A 24,345-nucleotide genomic window follows, 5' to 3' on the forward strand; every position below is an offset into this window, starting at 1 on the left:
GACCTTCATTACACCAGCATAAAATGAAGTGAAATACAAGAAATCAATGCAAGGCTGTGGGAATGTCATCAAAGCTACTGCTAACAAATAATCCTCTGAAGCATCACCATTACCTTACACACACAAGAAAAAGATCTAGAGTTGGGCATGTCTGAAAATGAGAATGGAGGATGCCACACCTTTACAGCCCTGCTTTACTTCTTCCCATGTGCCCCTTAGCAGAGAAGAATGTAGGAGAATTAGGCCCTAACTTAGGCCCTTACTACAGAGCTTCAAGTTGGGATACTTCAGAATTTTGTACTAACTACTGTGGGAACTGCAGAGCCTGCAGGACTACAGTTATTGCACATTCAAAGCACATTTTTGTTACAAAGCTTTTACCATGCCGGTCTTCCTGCAAACATGCAACACATTCCAAAGGGTAGGCCTAAGCTAGGCCTGGCTTTTGTTCTCCAAAATAAAGAGCTTTGGTAGAGATTTATGAATTGAGTAGTTAGAACAAAAAGGAAAACAGACTTACACCACAGAACAAGCATAACATCCTTTCTTGCTACTCTCGCGAATTAAAAATGCTCCGTCAGGTTTCCCACAGAGCAAGTCTTCCGCTTGGACACGGTTGAGATCCCCAACAAACCAAGTTTTCTCATCATGATGCGGCAGGTTTTCATCTTCTTCGTTCACAAAGTATGTGCTGAGAGGATACATTTGTTAACCAATGATCAGTAAAGGAGTTAATAAGCAGAACTATTTTCACAGAAATCATACAAAGAAATACCAGAATTGCCCAAACTGGGAGGTCGGGCTCCTAACGAACATATATTAAAGGCTTCCACCTAGATCTTAATTTTAATCCTACATGTTTCAGCAGAGTTGCTGCCTCACACGACATCACATGACTCCAGTCCTTTATTGAGAAACTGGTGGCTTTTGTTACCAACCCCACAAGGAAAAAAAATACTAATGGAACACTTCTCAATAAAATCATATGTATAGTGACACTTACTCATCAATATTTTCATTTTTGATCCCCAGCCAGTCATTTATTCGCTTCTGTCTCACCCCCTTGTGATTGAGCCATCTGCCAGAAGAAGAAAACATTAATACATTAGAGCACATGTATGGGTTTTCTTAGTGAACAAGCTGAAGCTCAAACACAGGAGAAACAGTCTGTGTCCAGCCCAGGGACATTAGGAGCTGGATAATGGTGGTGAAATCAAGTGTGGCTATAAGCAACACAACAGAAAAAAAGTACTACCATCTGTTGCATTAGCAACCACAGGTTTTGTTTATAACTCATTTTTCTTAAATTCTTTATTTACAGGAGCTGCAGATTGTGCACCTAGTTGTGGCTGGCTCTTCAAATAATGAAGTGGCGAAGAGACCAACCAGCTCTCAGACATCCCCTGCCAGACTGTAGCACCTTAACACCAACAGAACCTTGGTTATGAAAAGAAAATGAAACTCTCATTATCCTGATGGAAACAGCCATTAATCAGATTCATCAGAGACACTATTCTGAGGTATGGGTCAGGCTTACTTACACAAGATACTGATCTCTGATTTTGCGGAGCTGAATTAGGTCAGGCTTGATGCTGTTCATTTTCTTATCAGTCTCCCTGTTGTCCAGAGCTTGTTTCTTCAAGTCTTGTTCCAGGCGCATTTTACTGTCATGGATCTCACCCAGGCGTGATTTTAATTTTTCGTAGTTCATCATTATCCTGTAAATGAGTATGAGAAAAGAGGTCAAACCAGCCCAGAAGGACTGAACCTATTGGTAACACTTACAGAAGAGTATCACAGAACTACCATAACAGCAACTCCTCCCTTTGACCACCTCAGCCTTACATGCAAATTACTGTATGAGTGAAGGAGAGACCTCTTGCCAGAGGGCCTGCAACCTTCAGATTACCTTAACACATTTCCTTCTGGCGGAGATGCAGGAAGAAATTCTCTGTAGGAAGGTAAGCTAGAACAGATTCCTCCCTCACTGTCAGATTCAGTTTTTGTTGTATCAATTATGCAAGCCCACCACAGGCATCAGCAATAGCAAAATTTCAAATGCAAACTTCAATTACTATCAACAGCTATATGGAAGTAATGCTGCCTGTCTCTTCATTCAAGATGAGTTTGCAGGTTTTGTGTGACTCAGGAAAATTGCATCTTTTGCTTCTTAATTGTCTTTACTCAGAATGAAGCACCCCAAGTGCACAGTAAGATTGTTACAGGTAACTGTTTCTGGTCGAAAAACCTCCTTAATGTGATTCATAAAGCACTATGTCAAGTGAGGCATTGTACCTGGCCTTTCTTCAAAGGCCTAGATCCAGCTTTTTTTGCTAATACCCTCTTGGAAGGGCAGTTTCAAACAAAGCACTCACTGAATTTGTTAGATGACAGCTACTAAACAGTGATCTTCTCTGAAAGTGACTAAAACCGACTAGGGACAATGAGATTTACCAGATTTATGTACATTTCACAGTTTGCAAGTACAGAGTTCTCTGAATTATATTCTGAGCAAATCCAAATAGAAATGGGATAAGCAAATTAAATCATTATTTCCTGTTCTTTCCTGGTCCTCATCACAGTATCTTGATTTACTGAAGTTAAGTGAGGATAATCCAAAGATTTCCCAGCTCTGCAATTCCTTGAGAGAAGAGAGCTTTATTGAAGGCTGAGATACCTTGAGGGAAGGTCTCAGAAAACACTGAGCTTAAAAAGTGGTTTACATGATGCTGTAATGGCAGTGTCAGTGTGGACAGCACTGTTTCCAGGTAAGCAAACATAACCTGAGAGCTCACCGCTCAATTTCTTTGTCGTTGCCCTCCCTGCGGAATCGCTCGATGTATTCTTTGCTGTATCGCTCTTGTGAGTGGCACTGCTCCTCAAATATCTTAATTGTTTCATTAAATGCTTCGATTGCAGTTCTCTTCATCTGAATTTCCTGTGTGAGGAAAGAGGCCTTCATCATTTGTTCATAATACAGATGACAATGCAAGACTCTATTACTCGATTACTGATTACTCGATTACTGAAGACTCAGTTCCCTAAATTGACTGAGAAGATGACATTTTTCCCCCACTAAGATAAAATAGGATTAATCTGCTTTAAATTCAGTCAAATGTCTGAGTAGGGTCAGGAAAGAACTGGGCAGGCTTACTCCCTGTAAGTCTACCCTCCTCCCCTACACGATGCTCTCTATTATGCTGCAAACCCCTCAAACATTTTAGTCATATTTTCCATCTTAGTTTGCAGGAAGACTGCCAGCAAACCTCCTCCCCATATATGAACTATCTTATTTTACAAGAAGCAGTCCAAATACTGTATTCACACTTCCTTAATGTATAATGTCTGGTAACTGACTTGCACAGGATTTCACAAAAAACCTGGACAAACCCTCTACAACTCTCACTGCAGCATGTGGCAGCTGGAAATACTCAGCAGCCAAGGAAGAAGTCTGCAGTGCAAAGCTTGTATGTGCTGGGCTTCTCCACAGCTTTTACTTTATGCTAAAAAGTTCAGCTCCCCTTCTTTGTCCCACACCGTACCTCTAGGACTATCAGCAACAGCAATAATCACTGTTTCCATCAAATATGAAACTTCATTGCTGTATTCTACAATTGACTAAGATTTTTTTTTCCTTATATTGCCTTTATTAGTCTTAACAGGATAAAAAAAAATTCTCTGCTTTTTAAACAACAATAAACACATTCTACAAAGAGCCAAAGCAGTACCAACCTGGGATGTTCTGGTATATTCTTCATACAATTTGTCATACTCTTTGCTCTTTTCCTGATACTGAGCATGGTATTCTTGAAGCTTTTTACCTACTGCATCTATATTATCTTCTTTCACCAACTGATCCTGCACATACAAAGAACTATTAAGTCTTCAAGCAAAGCAGCTTTTCCTTAAGAGTATTCATTTGTCCACTTATGCATATTTGCATTTTACAGATATTAGCATCATGTTTTATAATCCAGTTTCTAGAGAGCACTGTGTCTAAATCTGCCTTCCTTTGTGCAATATGTTCCACAGTTTACAGACACAAGGAACTGGAACTATGGGACACGAAGAGCAATGCCAAAATCCTAAACATCCAAAAACACACCACACCTTACTTTCAGGATTGCTATCCCCAGTTCAAGAAAGAAGGAAGCAAATTGCTTAGAATCTTCAGTTAAAGATCAGAGTTTGGTTTTTTTTTAATTTTTTCTTTCTAAAAAGCTCTGCAGTTGTTTTTTCTTAATGTGAAAATGTGCTTTGGGCTACTGAATAAAGTTTTAAAAATGTTCTTGAAAAATTTAGATGGCTATGCACAGAGTAGGCAGCTGCACAGCTCATATGGGTAACACTGGCTACAACAGCGCTCACTGGGTTCACAAGGGTCCAAGGAGAAATGAAAAAGTTTCTCAGAGGTTCATCTCTGCTGCCTGTCAGGGTCTAAATTCTCTGTTGGGCTCAGATGGAGACTGGAAACCTGATAAAATGTAGCAGCTTAGATGGTCAGACAATTTGGAAGATGCAAGTAAGGCCAAATATGAAAATTCTGGGGAAAAAAAAAAAAATTCCCGTTTTCAAAAAAAACCAACCAACCAAAACAAAACACACACAAAAAAACCCCACCAACAAAAAAAATTATTCACATCTGCCATTTTTTTCTTGTCTGCACTAGAAGCCATTGGGGTCTGATGAAGCTCTTACCTGCTGGTACCTGGACACAGGATACATCAACTTCACATCGAGCTTGGGGTTGTACTGAGCAAGGGACTCATTGCGGTAGTGGTTAATGAGTTCCACAACGGAATTAAATGTCAGTGGGTCAGAAAAGCCGTATTTTCCATCCCGATGGTAGATCTTTATCAGTTTGTTGTTGCCACCCTTCCTGTAAAGTACAGCCATTCAGAGGTTTTACCGTGTCCCTCCCATCCCTCAGCAGCACTATGGCTGATGACACCAGTGAAATTCCTGGGCGAGTGGCTCCCACACTGCACACCTTCACAGTGATTCTTTACACAGCAGTAGTATTAAGTAGTTTAAGAGTCAATACACACAGAATTATCATCAGATTATTTGAACAGGAACAAAGCCCAAAGTAAATCTCTTCCTATGTGTTCATTCTGGAGCCAGCTTATGGTACTTAAGTCCTAGCTTTGCCAGAAGTTTTGCAAGGGAAAAGGAGAATGCTGAAGGCTGAATAAAGGAGCTGTAAGAAAACCCAAACCCATAATTTCCTGCAATACAGTGTCACTAATAGTATACAACAGAATACAGATTTAGACAATTATTAATGAATCTTTTTAAGTTATGGGTGCTAATACAGGATACATGAATTTACAAAATTTTTTGAGGATAACAAGATGGTTGGAAATGTAGTTATCCAGATTTATACATTCTAGTGGTTTCCCCAAATATAGTGCTTATTTTTTCCTTTTTTTTCCAACAACAGACTGTTTAGACACTGTCCTGTCCCTCTCCTGCAGTCACAATTATGCCTCCTAAAGACAGAAATTCAGTAGAATTCAGTAAAATAACCAAATCATGCCAAACCTTAGCACACAGACTGTGAACTTGGAGGCAGAAGTTAAAGCAGAATTTTAACTACACCCTTGGGATCAAACCTACCATACTAAGGCAATGGAATTTCAAGTCAGGATCAAGTACCTGCTGTATCACAGTTAACTCCCAAGGGTGTGCTACAAAGGCTGTGGCTTACTGTGCCTCACCTGCTTGTCCCTAACAATCAACCTTGGGAGCCTGTCAGAGTCAAGTGGCTGGGCAGGCTGGGCAAGGCACCAGAGGCAATCACATGAGGTTTCTGCCTAACTGCAGCACACGGGGCTGGGGCAGCTCTGGGAATCCTGCCACGTGCATACATGAAGAAAAGAACATGGCTCCAATATTCCCTAAACTTTGGATCAGAAAGCACAAGATACTCTTTTTATCAAGACATTGTGTTCAGTTCTCCAGAGCTGCACACTGATTAGGTGTTCAACACTCTCCCATTAACCAAAGGCCTGGTTTACAAACACCTTTTACCTTAGCAGTTCTGAAACCAAGAGGCACTCCTGAGCAGCTCTCCTTCCTGAGTCCCAGCTCATCTACACAGAGATCCTCAGGGTAGTACTTAGTGAGGGACAGGACTCAGTGCACGGAGCAGAACTGACTGTCAGACCTGGCTCTTTATTTGCTTGTTCTGTGATGTGCAGAACTGGGAACACCTCTCAGCTTGAGCCACATGAGCTTTACATGAGCTTTACCCAGCCAGGGCTGTCACTGGAGCGGCAACAGCTCCTCAGGGTTTTGCTGAGGGGACCACAAGTGCTCAGTGCTCACCGCAGTGTCAGAGTGTAGTCTCCCTGCATCTTGGTCGACGCGTCGCGCACCAGGAATGTTCCATCTGGCATGTCTCGTAATTTGTCATTGACTTCCTCCCTGGAGAATGGAATGGGAGGCAAAATTAGAAGTGCTAAGGACATGACCACCCTTGCCACAGGTGAAACATCGGACCCAGCAACACCAATGTCTGCAGAGCTCAATCTTCTGTCACGCTCAGGCTCTCCAGTTTTTTAGGCCACCCAAAGCAAGCCTCAACTCGTGTAGCTGTACTAAAGAAAAGTAGCTGCAGTCAACTGCCACTTAGGAAGGAGTTTCTGTTTAAACAACAGTAGCAGCTGTGACTCAGTTCACAACCTTTCCCTTTAATCTGCTCAGGTTTTAAAGTCCACACTGGAACAGGTGCCCTTTCAGAAGCCAGTCCTGACCTCTTAAGACATGGTCTCTAGAATCACAGCTCAAAGGTGCCTAGAGTTTAGCACAGTTTTAGTCTCAAGAGGCTCATTATTGGCTTAACTCTGATCTTATTTACAGCCCTTTTAAACCACTACAACCTTGCTAGCTTCAGTGCAACTTTTCCTTATTTACCACTGAGGCAGAAGGATACTCAGTCCAGAGCTTTAAGCTAAACCAAGAAATCTTTTAGTGAAAGTGAGTACCTGTAGGCATTAAGAAAATTATTTCAGCTGAAGAGATATGCAACTTGCTGAAGCATTTCACCCAGATTATGTATCTCACTTTATGACAGCTCCCTCAAAGGTTTTGGAAGCCCTAAGCACTTTTTAATACAATCATTTGGAAACTAAAGTTTCTCAGGTAGCCTCAACATTTTTAGGTGCTGTAGGAAGCCTAGCTGAATCTTACAAAGAAAAATCAACAGCAGGTTTTTTTGTTCAAATACTAAGGAACAAAAGTATTCAAAAGAATAACAAAAGAATGGCCTTAGCTTTAATTTAGCTACCTGAAAACTATTTTGTTAGTAAAACTGACTCCTACTGAGTATCACATGCTCATATCCTTTTATTCCTCTCGGACCATTTTACAGATTGGACCCAGTTAACTCCTTTTTGAATGGACAGATAATGACCTACAGGTTTGGGCCTGCAAGTTGCACCCTGGAGCTCATGACAGAATTTTCAGCACAAGTTCTTGACTGAAGAACATTGCTCCTGCCCTGCTAGCCTGATGCAGCCTGTACCTGCTGGCTGCCAAACCAGGGTCATAAACAATTCCATCTTTACATAAGCGTGTATCAAGTTTAAATCTAATAAAGCCACTCCAATGCGATTTGCAGTGCATTAGCTCCTGCCATCATGGGCACTGGTAATTGAGGGACAAATCCACAGTCAATAAACTGATACCAATATTGAGCAGTTTTAAACAAACTGTGCCTAGTGGGCTTTGTGATCAGGTTTTGCCACTCTGCTTCAGCTTAAAATTAACAGAAAAATATCTCTGCCAAGGCCCTTCAAAAGCAAGATCTATGAGGGTTTGCTTTATAAAAAGATAAGGGTGGTACAATAAAGATATGAAAACTTTTATTTCCCTTCTCAGAACGTCAGTGAGCTCATGTGGCAACACACTCTTCATGCCTCTATCTGCTGAAGTGCTTCAAAGCATTATGTGCACAAGTTTGAGCAATTCCTGATCACACTCCCAGCACACTCCCTGTCCTCTTACAGCTCCAAATTCTAGACTCTTCAGAAGTGCCTTAAGAGGGTAAGAGATGACTGAACATTTCAGTTCTTTTATGCAATTAAGTATATAAAAACAGGTCTTTCATTTTCTGAACCTAGCCCAAGCAATCTATTTTCTCAAGTGCATAAAAAAGGGTTTTCTTAAGAGGCAAAACTTAATTTGTTTGCTGTGTGTCTCTATCATCTGCTCAGTACAGCTGGATGATGGTTAGCATTTGCAAGAGCTATTTTTCATATCACCATGTAATAGAGATTAATATAGCTGAAATTTTAAACAAATGTTAAAGAAATAAAAAATAAGAACGCAACTCCTTTTATCCTGAAATATTATTTTTATGCTGAAATTTTGCTGAACTGCATGCATTCCAGGATTGCATGCTTACAACACTTTATTAAATATCAGATTCAGAGGCATTTATCTTCTTTTTAAAGACTGTATATGTGGGCAAATTTAGAAACTCAAAAATGACTGGCAATATCTGTACCAGAAGAGCAACTACTTAAATATCCTGAATCCAGATGAATACTTTCACTTAGGTGCTTTCTCAAGCATGGTCCTAAAGCATTCCCTTCCAGTAAAATGCTGCCTGAAATAGGCATGCTCTTTTTGTCTTCAATTCTAGCAGGCTTATCCTACTTTTAACAACATATATTAATACATTTTAATTAATATGTTCTAGCAATATTGCTTACCTTGAGATGTCCCCCCAGTACCACTCTGCTTCCTGCAGAGAGAAACTGGAATTGTCCTTTATTCCATTTGTATTGACTGGAGTCATTGGTTTGGGGGGCTTTGGAGGAAGAGCTGAAAAAGAAAAACAGATAAACAGAAGGTAAACAGGAGAAAATAATCACTAAACTGTTAATGAAATACTACAGAAAAAAAAAAAACACAAAAAAACCAAGAGAAAGTGTGCATCTTGAACTCAGCTTTCAAGCTCGCAAAAACCAAATGGAACTTGTAATCTTAAAGGAAGTCTGAAGTCAACTGTTCCACTGTGATCTGAGATTTTTTAGTATCAAACGCTTGAGGGAGGGGAAAAGTAAGGAGTATGAGGAAATGTGAGTTTTTGTCAAAAGAAGACTGGTGCAGGCACGACTACAAGGGCAGGTGCCGCCTAAAGCTCCAAACAAATGACAAAGGTGTATTGTGTTTGAAAGCCACAGCCTGGAGAGCACTGGGCACCACTATGGAAAAACTCCAGTTGCCCAGGCATCAGCAGCCCTGAAGCCAGCCCACAAGAGCAAACAGGTGAACTCTTCAGAAGGAAAAACACTGCTAGAGAGCAGTGGTGGCTGGGCAGGGCTGCATCTGTCACACACCCAAGGTTCATGTTTTACATTGGGTTTGTCATTTAGGCTTCTGTTTGGAACAAAGACTGTGACTCTTTGAGTACTACAGGACATGAGGTGACAAGGGAAGAGGATGGGACGACAGAGTGCCTGCACTGCTTTGCTGAAGTGCAAGCTGAAGTGTTTACCACAGGAAAGGGGATGCTACAGATGCCCAACAGACAGGCAGAACTGCACACCTGCAGGACTGGTGCATGCCAGCCCAGAATTCCCCTATCCTGAATTCATGGCAAACAGGATTTACTTCCATTCTCAAAATAGGTTACACAATGTAAGGGCATACAAGATACCAAAGCTGTTTCTGTTTGGCCAGTTTTTACTCAAACAACTTTATCATGAACCTGACTGTAAGTCCTGAATCAGTAATTCAGCAGCCACAGGCACATTCATGTACTGGGAGAGACTGGTCTGTGAGCAGAAATGTATTATACATTTTCTTCGGGAAAGGTGTCCTGAACATTCTCCCCTGTTTTGCAAAGACTGGATGCTTCATGAGGAACATTGCCGCCACCAAAAAAAAAAGAGCATTTTTCTGGCATTTCATGAGAGTGTTTTAGAGAGGGACAGGTCACATTCGCATTCAGAGTAAGAAAGCAGCTACACACATTGATCTGCTAGCACGTTTCTCAGTCAGACCCTGAACATCTGCTCCCAGCCCTGTGCCCTCACCATCAGATTACACAAGCACGAGCAAGCAGGCCTGACAGAGTGACAACAGCCATCTTTCAGACGCACAATCCCCAGGTACACACAGAAACACAAATAAAGGCAGCAGAAAGAAGATTTTGATCTCCAGCTTCAGCATGGAATGGCTTAGCACTGAGAGGTGTGCTACTTGGCACCATCCAGCTGCTCACCTCTGAGCCACACCTCCCACATTAAAGAAGAGAAAACAGGCTTCCAACTGCAGTTCCAAATACCATTTCATGCTGAATCTCCAACACAGTAACTTCACTGTTCTCTGACAAACCAGTAGATGCTTTAATTGAGCCAATCTAAACTAAATCTGAACCTTGACCCAGACGTTTGCACCCTGGGGTTGCTGACCAAACACCTGATTCAGATAGCAGCATTCATTCTGCGGGACCGAGCATTAAACCCCAGCATACAGGTTCTTTTTATGGGGTGAGCTGGGAACTTTCAGGTGTGCACACATCTAGTGAGGCAATAACAGGTCTTGTTGTAAAAGGAAGGTGAAAACCTTCAGATTCAGTGAAGTAGCTTCCTGGTTAGGAAGCTTCAGTTATTCCTAGCTTAACTACTACAGTTGTTTGTGTAGTGCACAAGTATTTGCACAAAGCACCATTGAGAGCAAGACATGGCTCCAACAGCCCTATCCAGGGTCAGAGGAACACATATCCAGGCTGAGCCTGTGGAATCAATTGCATTCACTGTGCTGTTCCATCTCCCCCATTCAAAGTTCCTGAATTAAGAAATGTCATCAGGTCCTCCCTGCTCCCAACATCACATCTAGGACAGGACAGCTGCAGCAGTTCTGAGTCTCATCAGTGTCACCGTATATCTGAGTTCAGAAAACCTGTAGATTTATTCCAGAATCCTTTGTAGGCTCTGAGTCATCAAAAAGCATATTAGGTTTTACATAAAAACCACACAAGAGTGCAGAGAGTTCTTAGAAAGCTGCACCAGCACCTGCAATTATTTCAAAGGGACCTTCAAATTAAGGCCTGGACATATCAACAACTTCAAGGTATTTTACAGTGTAAAAAGCCTGTTTTACACTGGTAGTAGGGGCTTCCCAGAAGGGGTTTTCAAGTGTTCTCTAGAATACTTGAATACTTCTCTAGCCCTCCTTGTAAGATTGAGTCTTGCTCCTTTATACACTGGGTGATTATTTGGCAGCTTTGTTAGGGTTCACTCCAAAGCACTGGGTGCAGAAAAGCAAAGACCAGAAAGGTAAGGAATGGCAGCTTGGACTCAGAGCACTAGACTTTACACCAAGTGTCCCTACTACAGGTGGGAGTTTCTCCTTTCCCTTAATAGGCAGATATCAGTTCTCACTATCGGGACATTGCCTACAGAACTTCATTCTTCATGAGAAAACTGGAAGGAAATTCTTTCAGGGAAAAGAATAAGGCTTGGACCAGTTCCTGTAAAACCTGACTCATGGAAGCCAGTCCTTTACACAATAGACTTTTGAAAAATGCTTTTTAATAGCTTGCACATTTTAAAAATACAAAACTATTTGCAAGGGTGGATCCTGTTTCCAGAGAGCTATGTATCTAATTCTTTACTTTCAATGCTTTGAGCTCTTTGAGTCATAATAGATTTCCCCCTGTAATAGATACAGAACCAGGCCCTTGCTCTTGCTTTACCCCATAGGCCAACATGCCCATCCATTTCAGCATTTCTTGGCTACCATCTCAGCCCATAGACTTTAGTCTGTACAAATGGAGAACACTCACAAAGGTAATTTAAAAGCCTCACAGCCCATGATGACAAAGGGGAATATTTTGTAATGGCATGGCAAGTCTACTGCAACAGAGCAGCATCCACCACACGGCTGCTCTCATAATGCTGGCCCAAGAGGTTGCTAGGAGAGGCATCCTAAAGAAGTTTTGGCTTAGCACCTAGATGGTACTAACAACCCTGCTAGGAGAAATCCTGTGCTGTTTCTATGAGAAGCTACAGAGAGCCTCAAAGAGTCCACAGATTTTGATTTTAAATTAAAAAGAATTCAGTTTTTTATACCTTACTCAATGAATATTAGAGATCTAAAACCCTGGAGTAAAGTAAGATAAGACTGGCTTGAAGTCAACAGAAATGCTTTCAAGAGCAGCCGTGTTTCTTTCCATGTCACTGAGTTCAATTCTGATCTAGCCACAGGCACAATTTTACTTTATCTCAAAACCAACTCTGATTAAAGTGAATGATCCTGATGGTTTCTTGCCTCCTTTTTCCTGGGAGAGAAACACTGATCACAAGTGATTAACAGCACAACAGATCTATCTGTTCTAATAAAGAACTATCTCTTTGCACCAGATACACAAGCATTCTTCCCCTAGCATGTCTTTAGGACAGCTTTAGAGCACAGATCTTTCCAAACTCCAAAAGGTGACAGCTCACTTGTACCCTTCACTCCCACATGAGAACATTCCAAAGATCAGGTTCAGCCCTCAGTGACTGCCTGGCAATGAGAGCAGACTGGCTCTCCCTCAGGCATTCACGGGCATATCTGGTTTTAATTTCTTTAGCAACCCTTGTTCCCTCTTTCTAGCTTTCCCAGGCAGACTAGCTTGAGCTAAACCCCAATCCTAGCTTAGTGCCACTTAGAAGGGGGAAATAAAAATGAGCTGGTGATGGAGCAGAGGGATGGCAGCCAATGTGTGCCGGGCGTGGGATCGGATGTTGCTGACGTCAGGAGGCTGCTGTGCCATTTCCAGCAGGTACCTTCAGTGAGCTGCTCCCACAGCTGCCGTGCAGGGCCCTGGAGAGACAAGCCCATGGACTCGGCTCTGCCAAAGGTAGTTTTGGGATGCTTTCTTGACTGTGCAGAATTGTTTTTTGTAAAGGGGACTTGTGACTTTAACTGAGCTGACTCTCTGAAATCCAAAGCTCCTCCAACACCCAGGCAGGCAGGAAAGCTGGCAAGTGTCTGAAGTCCAACGCCCCTGTATTTCTTTTAAAGTCTCTCGTAAAAAATTGTGGGCTATATTGGTCCTGAATTTAACTGCAGTGGAGTAGGTCGTGACTTCAATGAGATACACACGTTCCCCCGTCAGGTTTTGAATAAAAAAATTTACAAGTTTACATGATCTAAGAGCCACCGAGCCCTGTGTGTGAGGGTTTTCAATGGCACTGATTCAGGAGGAAAACAGGAAGAATGCCTTGGTTATCCAAGTGCTATATCCCGTGCAGTATCCAGTCAAGCAGGCTGTTTCTTCTCTGGCTGCAGTATTTGTGTACAAAATCAACCTGCCAGTTAATTAAACTCTAATTTTCACTTTTAAGGCAGATGGCACTTAGTCTAAGAATGGCTCCACAACTTATTTCTTCCAGTGTTTTCCAAGAGCTTCAAGTCAGATACTTAAAAGCATAGCAGGTTTAAATGCAGCATTACATCTACCTTACTGTTACAAGTAATCTCAACTACCAAGTACTCTGATAAAGTCAATTTTGAGTCCCTCAGCACTTCTGTGGGCTTGTTTACTAGCCTTCTTTCTGATGCTCTCAATCTACTCTCTCTCTACATTGTGACAAGCAGAAAACAGATCAGAGGATTTCCAAGACAGTTACTCAGCTTCAAAAAGGCTGATGTACAGTAGATACCCTGCAAAGTGTAATATAAAGCTCTACAAAGTGTCATTGCTATGGAAACATGCAAGTAATCTGTGGTTAGGCCAGCTAACATTTTAATGACATAGTCCTCGAGGAGAGAAGGGTTTTCCCTTTGGAGATATAGATGAAGACTTGGAATGAAAATGTAAGCTAGCTTTGTTGAAGAGAAAAATTCACCCCAATCTTTAACTGTTCTCTGCCGTCTTACTCAATTTCTCAAACACTCTTCTCAATTTCTCTAACACATTTCAGGCAAAGCCTCAAAATCTTTCCCTCCCTCAGGAGTCCCGTACTTGTCCCTGGTGCATGAGAACCCCTCAAAGATATCTGTGAAAAAAGCACAGGCTTGTGCAGAGGTTTTCCAGCTGACAAAGACGAGGGTCGTGCACACCTGCTGACAGCAGCTCATTCCCCACCATGGCAGGTAAATGATCTTGGCAGCTCCACGTCTCAGCTCTCCTGCCAGACCCCTTTTGCAGAGCCTTGAGCACCGACGCCCTTTGGAGCTGCCCTTCCTCAAAGGGCAGCTAATGTGCACAGAGAACTGCTCTGGGAATGGGGAAGGAAGCTCCTTGATGGAATTATTGCTGGCCACAGAACCTCAGGCATGCTCACATTTTCACCCTCCTCCCCCAAAATAGGCCAGATGCCAAGGAGTAAGACATATTCAAAGAATTGAAGTCTTTCAATATCTCATTACAGAAAACAGCAGACAAGTTGGCAGAAGGCCAGGCAGGCTTCCAATGAAAACACTCCCATTATAGCTTTGCTTATGTTTCTATGAACTTTCATAAAAAACAACACCTTTAAGAAATATTTCAGTTTTTATTAATTGGCTTTTTTGATAAAGATCTGTTTTGTTTGAAAACTCCCCAGCTATCCCACACCTCCCAATCACCGCTTCACCTCCTGCAACCTGACAGGCTTCTGCTGCACTCTGCTCCTCATGAGCATCCACAGCTACTGCACAGGTTAAAATATTATCTGCTCTGGGGCACCTGCAGAACAGGGGACAACAACAGTGTCTGAAGAGGCTGGATCAAATTCAGCATTCCTTTGGGCATTTCAAAAGCATCTCTCACTACTTTGCAAGTCCTGTTACTTCACAGGCTCAGACATAAGAAATGGAAGATGTTCACAGTCAGATAAATGACATGGGGATCTTTGACTTCTGTACCAAAACACAGCTCCTCCCCTTCATTCCAGCCTTTGCATGATGGTGCAAAGCCAAAAAAACTCAGCTTCCCAATTATTCTCACTGCCCAAAGAAAAACTGTTTTCCTTCCAACCCAGAGCCCAGTGTGACTGCTGCAAAGCTACAGCAATGTCAGAGGTTCCATGATCAACAGGGTTGCAGTGACTGTCCCAAAATTAACATGAGGAGGATAAAAAGTGTAAGTCCTCTTTCACCTACCAGGCATAATTAGCACACTCTTAATGAACTGGAGACGTTTTAGAACTTTTGCCATGTTTCATCACTCAAAGATTATCACTACCCAGAGTCACATGCCTGGCTCACACAAGGAAGGAATAATTTTATCATGCAAACAGCAGGCCCAGGCTTTTGCCAGCTGTGGATGAAAGTCCATGACAGACATTTTATTGCCATGAAAATTTCACATATTCAACAAGAATATTGTACTTTACAGTATCAAATGTCAGGTCTAGAAGACTATACAGCAAAAGTAAATGTAAACTGCAAGGAGGAAGGAGTTTCCCTTTTTGCTTTCTAAGTAACAGTAGCTCCTCATCTGCCTTCACAGAAGAAACACCACAGCATGTTTCCTACTCCTCCACAGGCAGGCTCTTCAGAACACCATTAAAAGTACTCTTTGCTCAATATGCATGAATAGATTTTTTGACAAGAGCAAGGAAAACATAAAATTCAGAATAAGCAAAGAACTACAATGATTGAGAATGAAGAACTGGCTTTTCATTGTAGAAGAGAGGGAATGAAGTCAGGCCCAAGCAGTGACAGCTGTGGCTAGGAGACATACCAAAGCCAAAAGAAAAATATATTTTAAATAATAACTAATTTTAAATAATAAATAATTTAAATGGAAACAGCTCAGGGCTGTTTCCCCCAGGTATTTCAAAGACTAATCATCCATCCAGATGTCAGGTACAAACCTCACAGGGGATCCAGTTCACAGAAATAACTGGTGCTACTGAGAACTTTGCTGCACAAGAGGCTATTTAAAAATAATAATACAGCTGCAAATGCATATGATTCTTGCTGCTCTAAGCAGCATTTTATTTCAGCTTACCACTAGCTCCAATCTTTCAGAGCAGTATGTAAAATTGTTCCTCATACAGTACGTGTCCTTGTGCTATGTCAAACCATTTTCTAGTTACCAAAGCACAAATATTTCAACACCACCTAAATTGCTAAGAGTGAGCCATCTAAATCAAGATCAAAAGGTGCGTTTCTAAATCAAGACTCCAGAAGAAATCTGAAGGTAAAAAAAGTATTCAGAGGGAATCTGTTGTACACTTTGTCATGAGTCATCTTCTTTAAGAACCCTGATCTCGAAGGAAGCTCCACTGAGGCAGAAGTCCCAGTCCATGGGATCCCACGCAGTGCCTGCAGCAGAAGGGGAGGTTCAGAGCAGACATGGAAAAGTCAAGGCTCAACTGCTCATGCTCAGATTTAATCTCCTTACTCAATACATGGTGATCTTCAAAGTATTTTAATGAAATCCACTTCAGAGCAACAGCATGACTTCTCTCACTGCCCCAAAACTTATCAGTGAGACTGTACCCTTCAAAACTGAAAGGATCTTAAACACTCATCTCATTGATTCAAGCTGCCTTGTATCCTTCAAGAGGCACTCTTGGAGACAGGAGATGAATCAGGGCAAAGAAGCCAAAACCACCAAAGACTTCTAATTGGACACTTGGGAGCAGCTCCTTGAGGACCAAAGAAGCAGATTCTGACAATGTCCCCAGGACAACGACACAGGGCAGAGCAGCAGCAGTACTGGAACACAGTACAGAAATACAGCCTGGGAAATTCAATTGCAATGTACAAATTCACGGTGTAACAGACGACAGAACTTACAGCCTCAAGTTCAATATTGTCAATGAACTTCTCATCCGTTTTATCTCTACAATATTTTCCTGGGACAGGTGTTGAGTGCAAGCCCTACTGCTCGCACTCAAAAAGCCCCACACATCAACAGTGAGACACGTTCCCCCCACTACAGCAAATTTTCTGGAACTCCATTGCAGCAGCTGTGCTTTCACGGATTTTGTTTGGGTTTTTTAAGGGGAGGTATGCAAAGAAGGAAAGAATTCCTCCAAAAGAAGATATGATTGTGTGCAGCATCAGATTTTAGGGACTCCAGAGACAAAGTTAGGATGAGGCTAAAGCAGGTAAAAACCTAAAAAAATGGCTCCAGTATTCTTCTTTCAAGGGTTAGAGGAAGAAACTAACAGAGAATAAGCAGTAGTTAATAAAAGGAAAGGATTATGTTTGGAAGGAGAAAACTGACCTGAAGTACAAGAGTCAAAAAGTGACACTGAACCAAAAGTCAAGTTATTCTGTAGAAAAGGAACAAACAATATTAAGGAGTAGACTGGTATTTTTATAATTCTTCCAAACCCACCAACTTCTGTGCAGAGAAATGTGATGGTTTTGAAGCCATTTCTAGGTAACTATTTGTCATCTTCAGGAATATCTGCTTTTAGAAGTAACATTCCTATGAACTACCACTAAAATCACAAAAACTGGTGGAGTCTGGGTGAATGCTGGAAGCAGTCACAGGCTGAATGAAACAGCTGAAGTATTTCATCTCCTTTTTCAAAGTGCTCTGGGTGGAAGGCATCCATCTTGAGTGTGCTGCTGCACTCAAAGCCAGTGAAGATCCTGGATCCTGTTCAGGCACAGGAAAGCTTCAGAGCTCATTGTGCTTCGGCATCAGGATTCACCAGGCAGCTGGTTGGTGTTCAGCAGGGCAGCTGGAGTCCTTTTTGGAAAGGGCTACAAGAGGCATCACCTGCACTTTGCCTTTTTTTTGCACTGTATGAATCCCTGTAAAGATCTCTGTATATAGGCACTTTTCTTCAGAACTAGAAAAACTTAAGATACTGGAATATATTCACTGGAACACTGCAGAATCTTTGTCTGTTGAGTGGAGGACACAGCAAACATGAAGGACAACGAAAATATCTTCTAAAGAAGTTACATCCCCTCACACTGTTTGGGGACCCAGCACCAGCTCATTGCTGTAGTTTATATTATGTGGAAAAACAAATTCTTGCTTACTTAGCTATTGTGCAGACTTTAACCTGTCAGAAGAAATGAGATAAAAAGCAGAAGAAAAAAAGACAATCTGACTCATTTCCATAGGGGCACTTAGTACATGAGCAGAGATTGTTCCTTAAGCATTACTCAGCAACCTACTTTACAAAAATGAGTTTTCCAAAAAATCCAGCTAGAACACACCTATTGCTTTAATGGGACTGAAGTTTTACAGCAAACTGTTTCAACAGTCTTTCTGACAATAATAAAGCCTAAGCTTTAAAACACACAGGGCATGCTGATAAAAGTATTCTTTATTCTTCTCTAGCTCTCTGCCCAAAAAGTGACTCACTAAACAACCAACATGAGGTGATGTAAGGCACCCAGCTGCGTTCAGTCCTGGGTGCAGATGTGTATGACCAGCTATGCCTCTGTTTTCCCAAGCTGTAGAGCAAAGATAAGCACAAACAGCTTCAGTCTGGAATAAGATAATCATGCAGGCAATGGCAAAGACAGAAGACAGCTCTGCTGCTTGGGAAAGCAATACCCCCACAGAAAACTCCAGGAAGAGTCTTCTCCTTTTAAACATGTGAGACAGAAGGGACACCGTGATTAACTCCTGTCTGTACAGGAATCATGCAATACACAAAACTGCTTGGAACAACAATTGCAGAAATAACATTTGCTGCAAAAACACATGTTGAAGAGCTTTGTTTCTTCTCAGAATGTTGCCTCATGTTTTAGTTTGCATAAACCTATAGCTTTAAGAACACAGAACTGAAAAACTCCTTTTAGCAAGTTCTGCCTCCCCAACTATTTTTGCATAAACTGAAAACCTACTAATAAACACAAATGTCAGCCTTTTAAGTCAGACTCTCTCATCTCAAGCAAAACAGCATTTCACTTTCTATTAATGATGCTATTTTTTGTGGTCATGTATTTAATTGAAAGCTGATGAGTGATATTCTTTAACAGTCAGAGCCATCAAAAAGAAAATGAAATGCAAGGAACGCAAAAGCAAGCCTAAAAATGCAATCAGAAATAAAAGAATGGTTACAGAAGTCATTAAATAAAAAAGCCAGTAGAGAACTCTAGGTGAAACAAGAACAGAATAGAAGCATTTCACACCACTGCCCTCATAGAAGCTGAGACTCCAATTCAAACAATTTTACCAGATATGCAGAATACAGTGACTGAGCCTTATTTACTCCCTGCTCTACCCCAAATCAGCCTGCACAAACTTCCCTTCTGTAACAGGGAAACTCTTAATCCCAAACATCTACTTTTTTTTTAAATACAATTTCCAGCAAGACTCAAATTTGCAAAAAAAAAGACAGTTGAAGCTACAGTGCTATTGTTTTGAATACATATTTTTTTTTTAAGATGTGCAAGAACAGAACTTTTCTTTGATAAGCTTCTGGAGTCAGATAAGCTGAAGGACAACACTGACAAAGCTATTCAAATTTGCATCTGTTCTCCCACTGGAAAACTAGTCAGGCATAGACAGGAAGTGTTCACCTACATCTGGCTACTGTGTACCACAAACCCAATTTGAGAAGCCACATTCAGTTTCCACTGTAACACTGATAATGATACAGCACACCTGGTATCCCAGTAAACACTGCCCTTGAGCTCAGAACCCTGTGTTTTCCAAATTACAATTACAGTATCGCTCCCCTAAAATAAGGGTTGTCAAATTATATATGAGAATAGAAACTGTAATGAAAAAATACAGTCTTTCCCTTGAATACTTGGAATATTTATCTTACTCATACACTGGCAGTGCTGCCTAAACTAAATAGCCCACAAATTATTGCTCCCCCTGCTTAAATATTGAAAGATTTTGTAGCAACAGCATTGTTACAGCATATGAGGCAAGGCAAAGTACTGTTCTTGAAAAAGACAGCTGAATGTTACAAATGTAGTTAGCCATATTTCGGGATTCAAACAGGTAGCTTCCATATAGCTTTAGGTTGAAGAGTTATTGTACTATCTGCTCATAGACAGAGCCCATTCTGCATTAGGAAGCCTGCCTTAAACTTGTGGTTTTCTTCATAACCCACACAAAGGAAACTAACCTCTAATTTGTAGTTGAGCCAAATATCTTTGCTGACATCTGTATCTGAAATCCCAGCGGACCACTCTTACTGATTTTCATCCAACTGTGACAAAATGTATTCAGTGATTACACATTTTATCACCAACACAACTGATAATGTATCCCAGATCTACAGAGGGAAAGACATTACTTAGCCCTTCTAAGTAGAAGTGAGGCAATATATAGGTAGTTGTGCTTTACATACTCTGGTAACTTTTGCATTCAATTTGAAATCCTCTGTTCTAAAATTTCTGGCAGTAACAACTTTTTGCAGACCTGAACCATGTTGTCAAATAAGCTAAATTCAACCCAGAACCCATTTCCTGGTCTTTTCACATAGCAAGACCCACAGCAACAACAAACATAGGAGCGAGCTCCTGACAGTTTCCTAATGCCAGAGCCAGCACATGATGCTGCTACAGCCACAATACTCTAACTTAATCTATCATTAGAAAGTTGAGAAGCTGTTAGCTATATGCAAGTGGTGGCCCCATTTGTGTCTCTGGATACTGAAAGTTTCTGGCTGTATGTAGTATTATGTGCCATAAAGAGATCCTCCCTTATGCCAGTGATGCATGTATAAATGCAAAATAAAATGTAAGCAGGAGGTAAAAGCGTGAGGTAACAGGAGTCACCCTTCTGGCTGTCACCACTGTGGCTCCTGTGTTAGTTGTACTGCTCTAAATTATGCTTTGTGAGGCTGGCAGAGCTGCACCCCTAGTTCCACCACTCTGTTTGGGAAAACTGTCCCACTCCTATGTTTAGGATGGATTAAAGCCTAGGAGAAAGCTTGCAGTTCCTTGTTACCTGACTGCCTCTTCTCAAGTTGAGAAAAACTCAAGTGAGAGAGAGGCGTGATTATTTTATTTCTGAACTTTAGAGCAAACCTTGTAGCAGAGAGGCTCCAGGACTGCTCTGAACATCCATTTACACCTACAGCCCCGAACAGCAAACACAAGCACACTGATAAGCTGGTGCAGGTGCACTGAGGCCTGACAGAAGCTCCGGCTGCCTGCCATCACCAGATTTTATTTCTGCATTATTATTGGGCAAGGCTAAGGTGGGTATTAAGACGGCCTGCCAAGATAAATTAAAGGTCTACCGGCCCTTAACGAGAAACAGTATCCCCACCCTCGGCTCGGAGGTTACGGGTGACACCGCACATTATGTTCACCTTGCTTTTGTCTTCTGCCTCAAGTTTAGACGCAGTAAAATGTAATCAGGGGCAGTCATGCGTGAGCCCAGACACTTGGCTCCCGGGATCCGCCAGTGCCCGGTGCTGCGGCACAAAACCCAACCGGGGATGTCTCGGCTCAAGTTGTGGGAACAAAGGAGCGCTCCGGCTGCAGAGGCGCCGCTGCCCTGAGGGCCGCACGCCGCCGCTCCCGGGGCAGCGCTGCCACCCCTCAGCCTCCCAGGAGCTCCGGCCACCGCGCCGGGAACGCTGCACCGAAAACCTTCACAAATTTTTGCTGGAAGCGGGCCAAATGGAGCTGTGGTTGTTACCGGGTGCAAAGGCAGTGACTTTATCCCAAGGCACGCTGAGTGTTTAAGCCTTCCAAATGAATTCCTCCGCACTCCCCTTAGGGATGACCTATCATGCCAGGCCAGAAAATGCCTGCCCACCCTGACTCTGGAGAGGGAGAAAGCAGAACCCCCTCTGCCACACTCTCACTCCCCCTGCAATTTAAAAGTTACAGTTTCACGAAATCAGGGCATGCACATGGGGATTATCCCATGCATCATTTCCAGCTCTGCGTCGTCTAGTTTAAAAATATGAAAGATAAAGTTACTGAACACTTCAGGGATCAGCCTGTAACATGAAGTCTTTTTGCTAACTGGTGTTTGGACTGTGCAGATCCTTGATCCCTGACAAGAGGGCTCCAGTGATGGAAGCACTGGCATTATTAATGATAGAAGAGCTGCTTCTTAATGTAAACTTTGAAAGGCTTGGTAAGAATTTTGCATGGCCAAATTCTTGCAGAAATGCTGGAAAGTTGTTTTCTAACCGGTTCATTTTGTCCAGCCCCTTTTAGCAGCCTCCTTGTACTAAGCCATTCAAGGGGCTTTATTTTTTTTTTTTTTTTTAATAAAAGCCCCACACTAATTGCTTTAAGTCACCTACAATGGGACTTGGGTTTTTGTTCATTTGATGCAAACACACACAAATACTTACCTCCTGAATAGTTAAAAATCAAAAGCATTTACAAGAAAGATGTCCTTTAAAATGCACAGAAGCAAAGTGATTTGATTGAACTTTAGGCTTTCAGGAGTAACATCTAAAAATAGGCAGTGTCAGCTATGCAAGAATTTAATGAGTAGTGGCCAGTGCTGTGTGTTTGAGAGATCTGTCCAATTTTTAAAGCGTCAGAATTACCAAGTACAGGTCCTTGAGATCCAAAAATCTCAGGATGATCACCTCCTCCTGTTTTAATTAAAGTACCACATACCTCCAGAGAGAAAAATACAGCTCACTGTGCTGAAACAAAGAGAATAAACCACACTTGCAGTACATGCCACGATTCAGGCACAGGTTGAAAAGCACATTCTGAAAGTACATGCCCCATAAAAGACAGCACTCGGAATTACTTATTTGCTATCAATTTCTCTGCAGGCTAAGACTTTTGGTGCATATTTTACTGTACCTTCTGGCTGTACAGATCAGAGACCTGAGAAGATAAAGGCCCTTCAAATATCTTACTGCTTCAGCCTGTCTGACTCTTACAGGTATAGATACAGTTTCACCAGTACCCATTTATGCTTACTTTAATTCATTTACCAAAGAAAGACTCAACCTCTCCTCCTCACAAGCCTTCCCTCCCTCTTCAGACACAAAAGAAACTTTCTGCCCCATCTAAAAACTTCAGGCAAGCAAGGGATAATACATTTCCCCATTTTCAGCACTAGCAATCCATGGAGGGGGGAGGGAAGAAAAAGTGAATCAAATCCTTTTGAACAAGGTTATTAAGTGTTATCAAAGTAACTGTGCCTCCAGGGATGGATTCCAGCCTGTTCCCAAGTATTATTCCCCCATCACCAAAACCCAGCGACAACACACACCTCATCTGTCACTGCTGGAAGAGAGCTGGGGAGAAAAGGGTCTTGGAGGCTGTAAAAGCGATTAAACTGGAACTGAATGGAGGTGGGTAAATCACCACCATCAAAGTGTTACAGGCACATAAAGGCACACAGGTGAAGAGGATAATAAAAGCGCTCCTCTAGGAGCGAATACAGCCGAAATATACACTTTTCAATAAAGGTTTTCAAAAAAGGAGACACGGGAGAGGGGCTGCGAGCAGCTTCCCTCCTCCTGCCTCCTTCCATCTCCCAAAAGGCACCATAAATTGCTCTTCTCCTCCCACCTCCCCCACAAAAAAAACCCCAGTATTAAAATCCTTTTGCCCAGGAGACAGCGAGCTCAAGTCCCTGGGAAGTTTACACAAAGTTTAACTACAGATATTAATTTTCACCCCCCCCCCCCCCCCTTCTCCTTTTATTTTCAAAGGGAAAAGTCTGCAGGAGGAGGGAGGGCAGGGATGGACGGCAGTCCCCGACCCGCTGCCAGGGGTGCGGGGCCAGCTCGCAGGCTTCGGCTCCCTACCTGGAGGGTCCATTTCAATGTAAAATATCAGCTCAGTGGAATAGGGCATCATCACTTCCCTCCAGTCCGTGTCATCGCGGTCCATATCCCACAACGTGTTGTACATCGCGACAGCCAAGTCCCGGCAGGGTTAGAAATAAGATAGCTCGGCTTTTAATCGAGAGGTGGGGAACAAAAAAAAAAAAAAAAAAAAAGACAAAAAAAAAAAAGGAAAAAAAAAAAAAAAGCCGAGAAGAATTCACCTCGCTGTAAAATAACACTTCTATAAAAAAAATTTAAAATCGCAATTTAAAATCGCAAAATTAAACTTAAAAAAACGCCTCCACACAAGTCACCTCAGCAGCTGCCCTACAGGAACTAAAGGTAGGTAGCAATATATATAATAATATACATAGACAGTGCTTCTTTTTGTTTAAAAAGACACCTTTCCACAGAAAAGCCACTTTCCCGAATTCTTTCTAAAAATCGCCGTTTTCGGGGTATTTTTAAAACACGAGCCAAACAAGCCCCCCACAGGAAAGCCGGGGGATGGCGGGAAGCAGCGGATAAAAAGGGGCGATTTCAGTCTCTGGATGAATTCTTTCCGCCGGCGGAGGACGAGAAAGGAGGCAGCGGCGGCGGGCAACAATACGGGCGGGCGCGGAGCCCGAGCGGGGCGGGCGGCGCTGTGCCCGCGGTGCGGTGCGCGCCGGCGGGGCTGGGTGCGCGGGGCTCAGCGGCGGGCGGG

At 42.3% G+C, this 24,345-nt stretch overlaps 1 protein-coding gene across 3 annotated transcripts in view; it reads right to left on the reverse strand.

The window, feature by feature from the left end:
* Positions 1-24,345, reverse strand: part of LOC121361937 (phosphatidylinositol 3-kinase regulatory subunit gamma) — a 76,714-nt gene that overhangs the window by 8,250 nt on the left and 44,119 nt on the right. For 2 of the 3 annotated variants that reach the window (XM_041483038.1, XM_041483039.1), the window contains 8 exons: positions 8,721-8,832; positions 6,331-6,429; positions 4,699-4,879; positions 3,733-3,858; positions 2,796-2,938; positions 1,542-1,718; positions 1,004-1,078; positions 521-691 (listed from right to left, as the gene is read on the reverse strand). In XM_041483038.1, coding sequence (XP_041338972.1) covers positions 521-691; positions 1,004-1,078; positions 1,542-1,718; positions 2,796-2,938; positions 3,733-3,858; positions 4,699-4,879; positions 6,331-6,429; positions 8,721-8,832 — 1,084 coding nt within the window. Of the gene's footprint in view, positions 1-520; positions 692-1,003; positions 1,079-1,541; positions 1,719-2,795; positions 2,939-3,732; positions 3,859-4,698; positions 4,880-6,330; positions 6,430-8,720; positions 8,833-23,618; positions 24,319-24,345 lie in introns of those variants that run through there. The other variant, XM_041483040.1, reaches the window with a different exon arrangement.

The sequence above is a fragment of the Pyrgilauda ruficollis genome, unplaced genomic scaffold (genome assembly GCF_017590135.1).
Source record: "Pyrgilauda ruficollis isolate IOZ18807 unplaced genomic scaffold, ASM1759013v1 scaffold6, whole genome shotgun sequence".
Taxonomy (NCBI): Eukaryota; Metazoa; Chordata; class Aves; order Passeriformes; family Passeridae; genus Pyrgilauda; species Pyrgilauda ruficollis.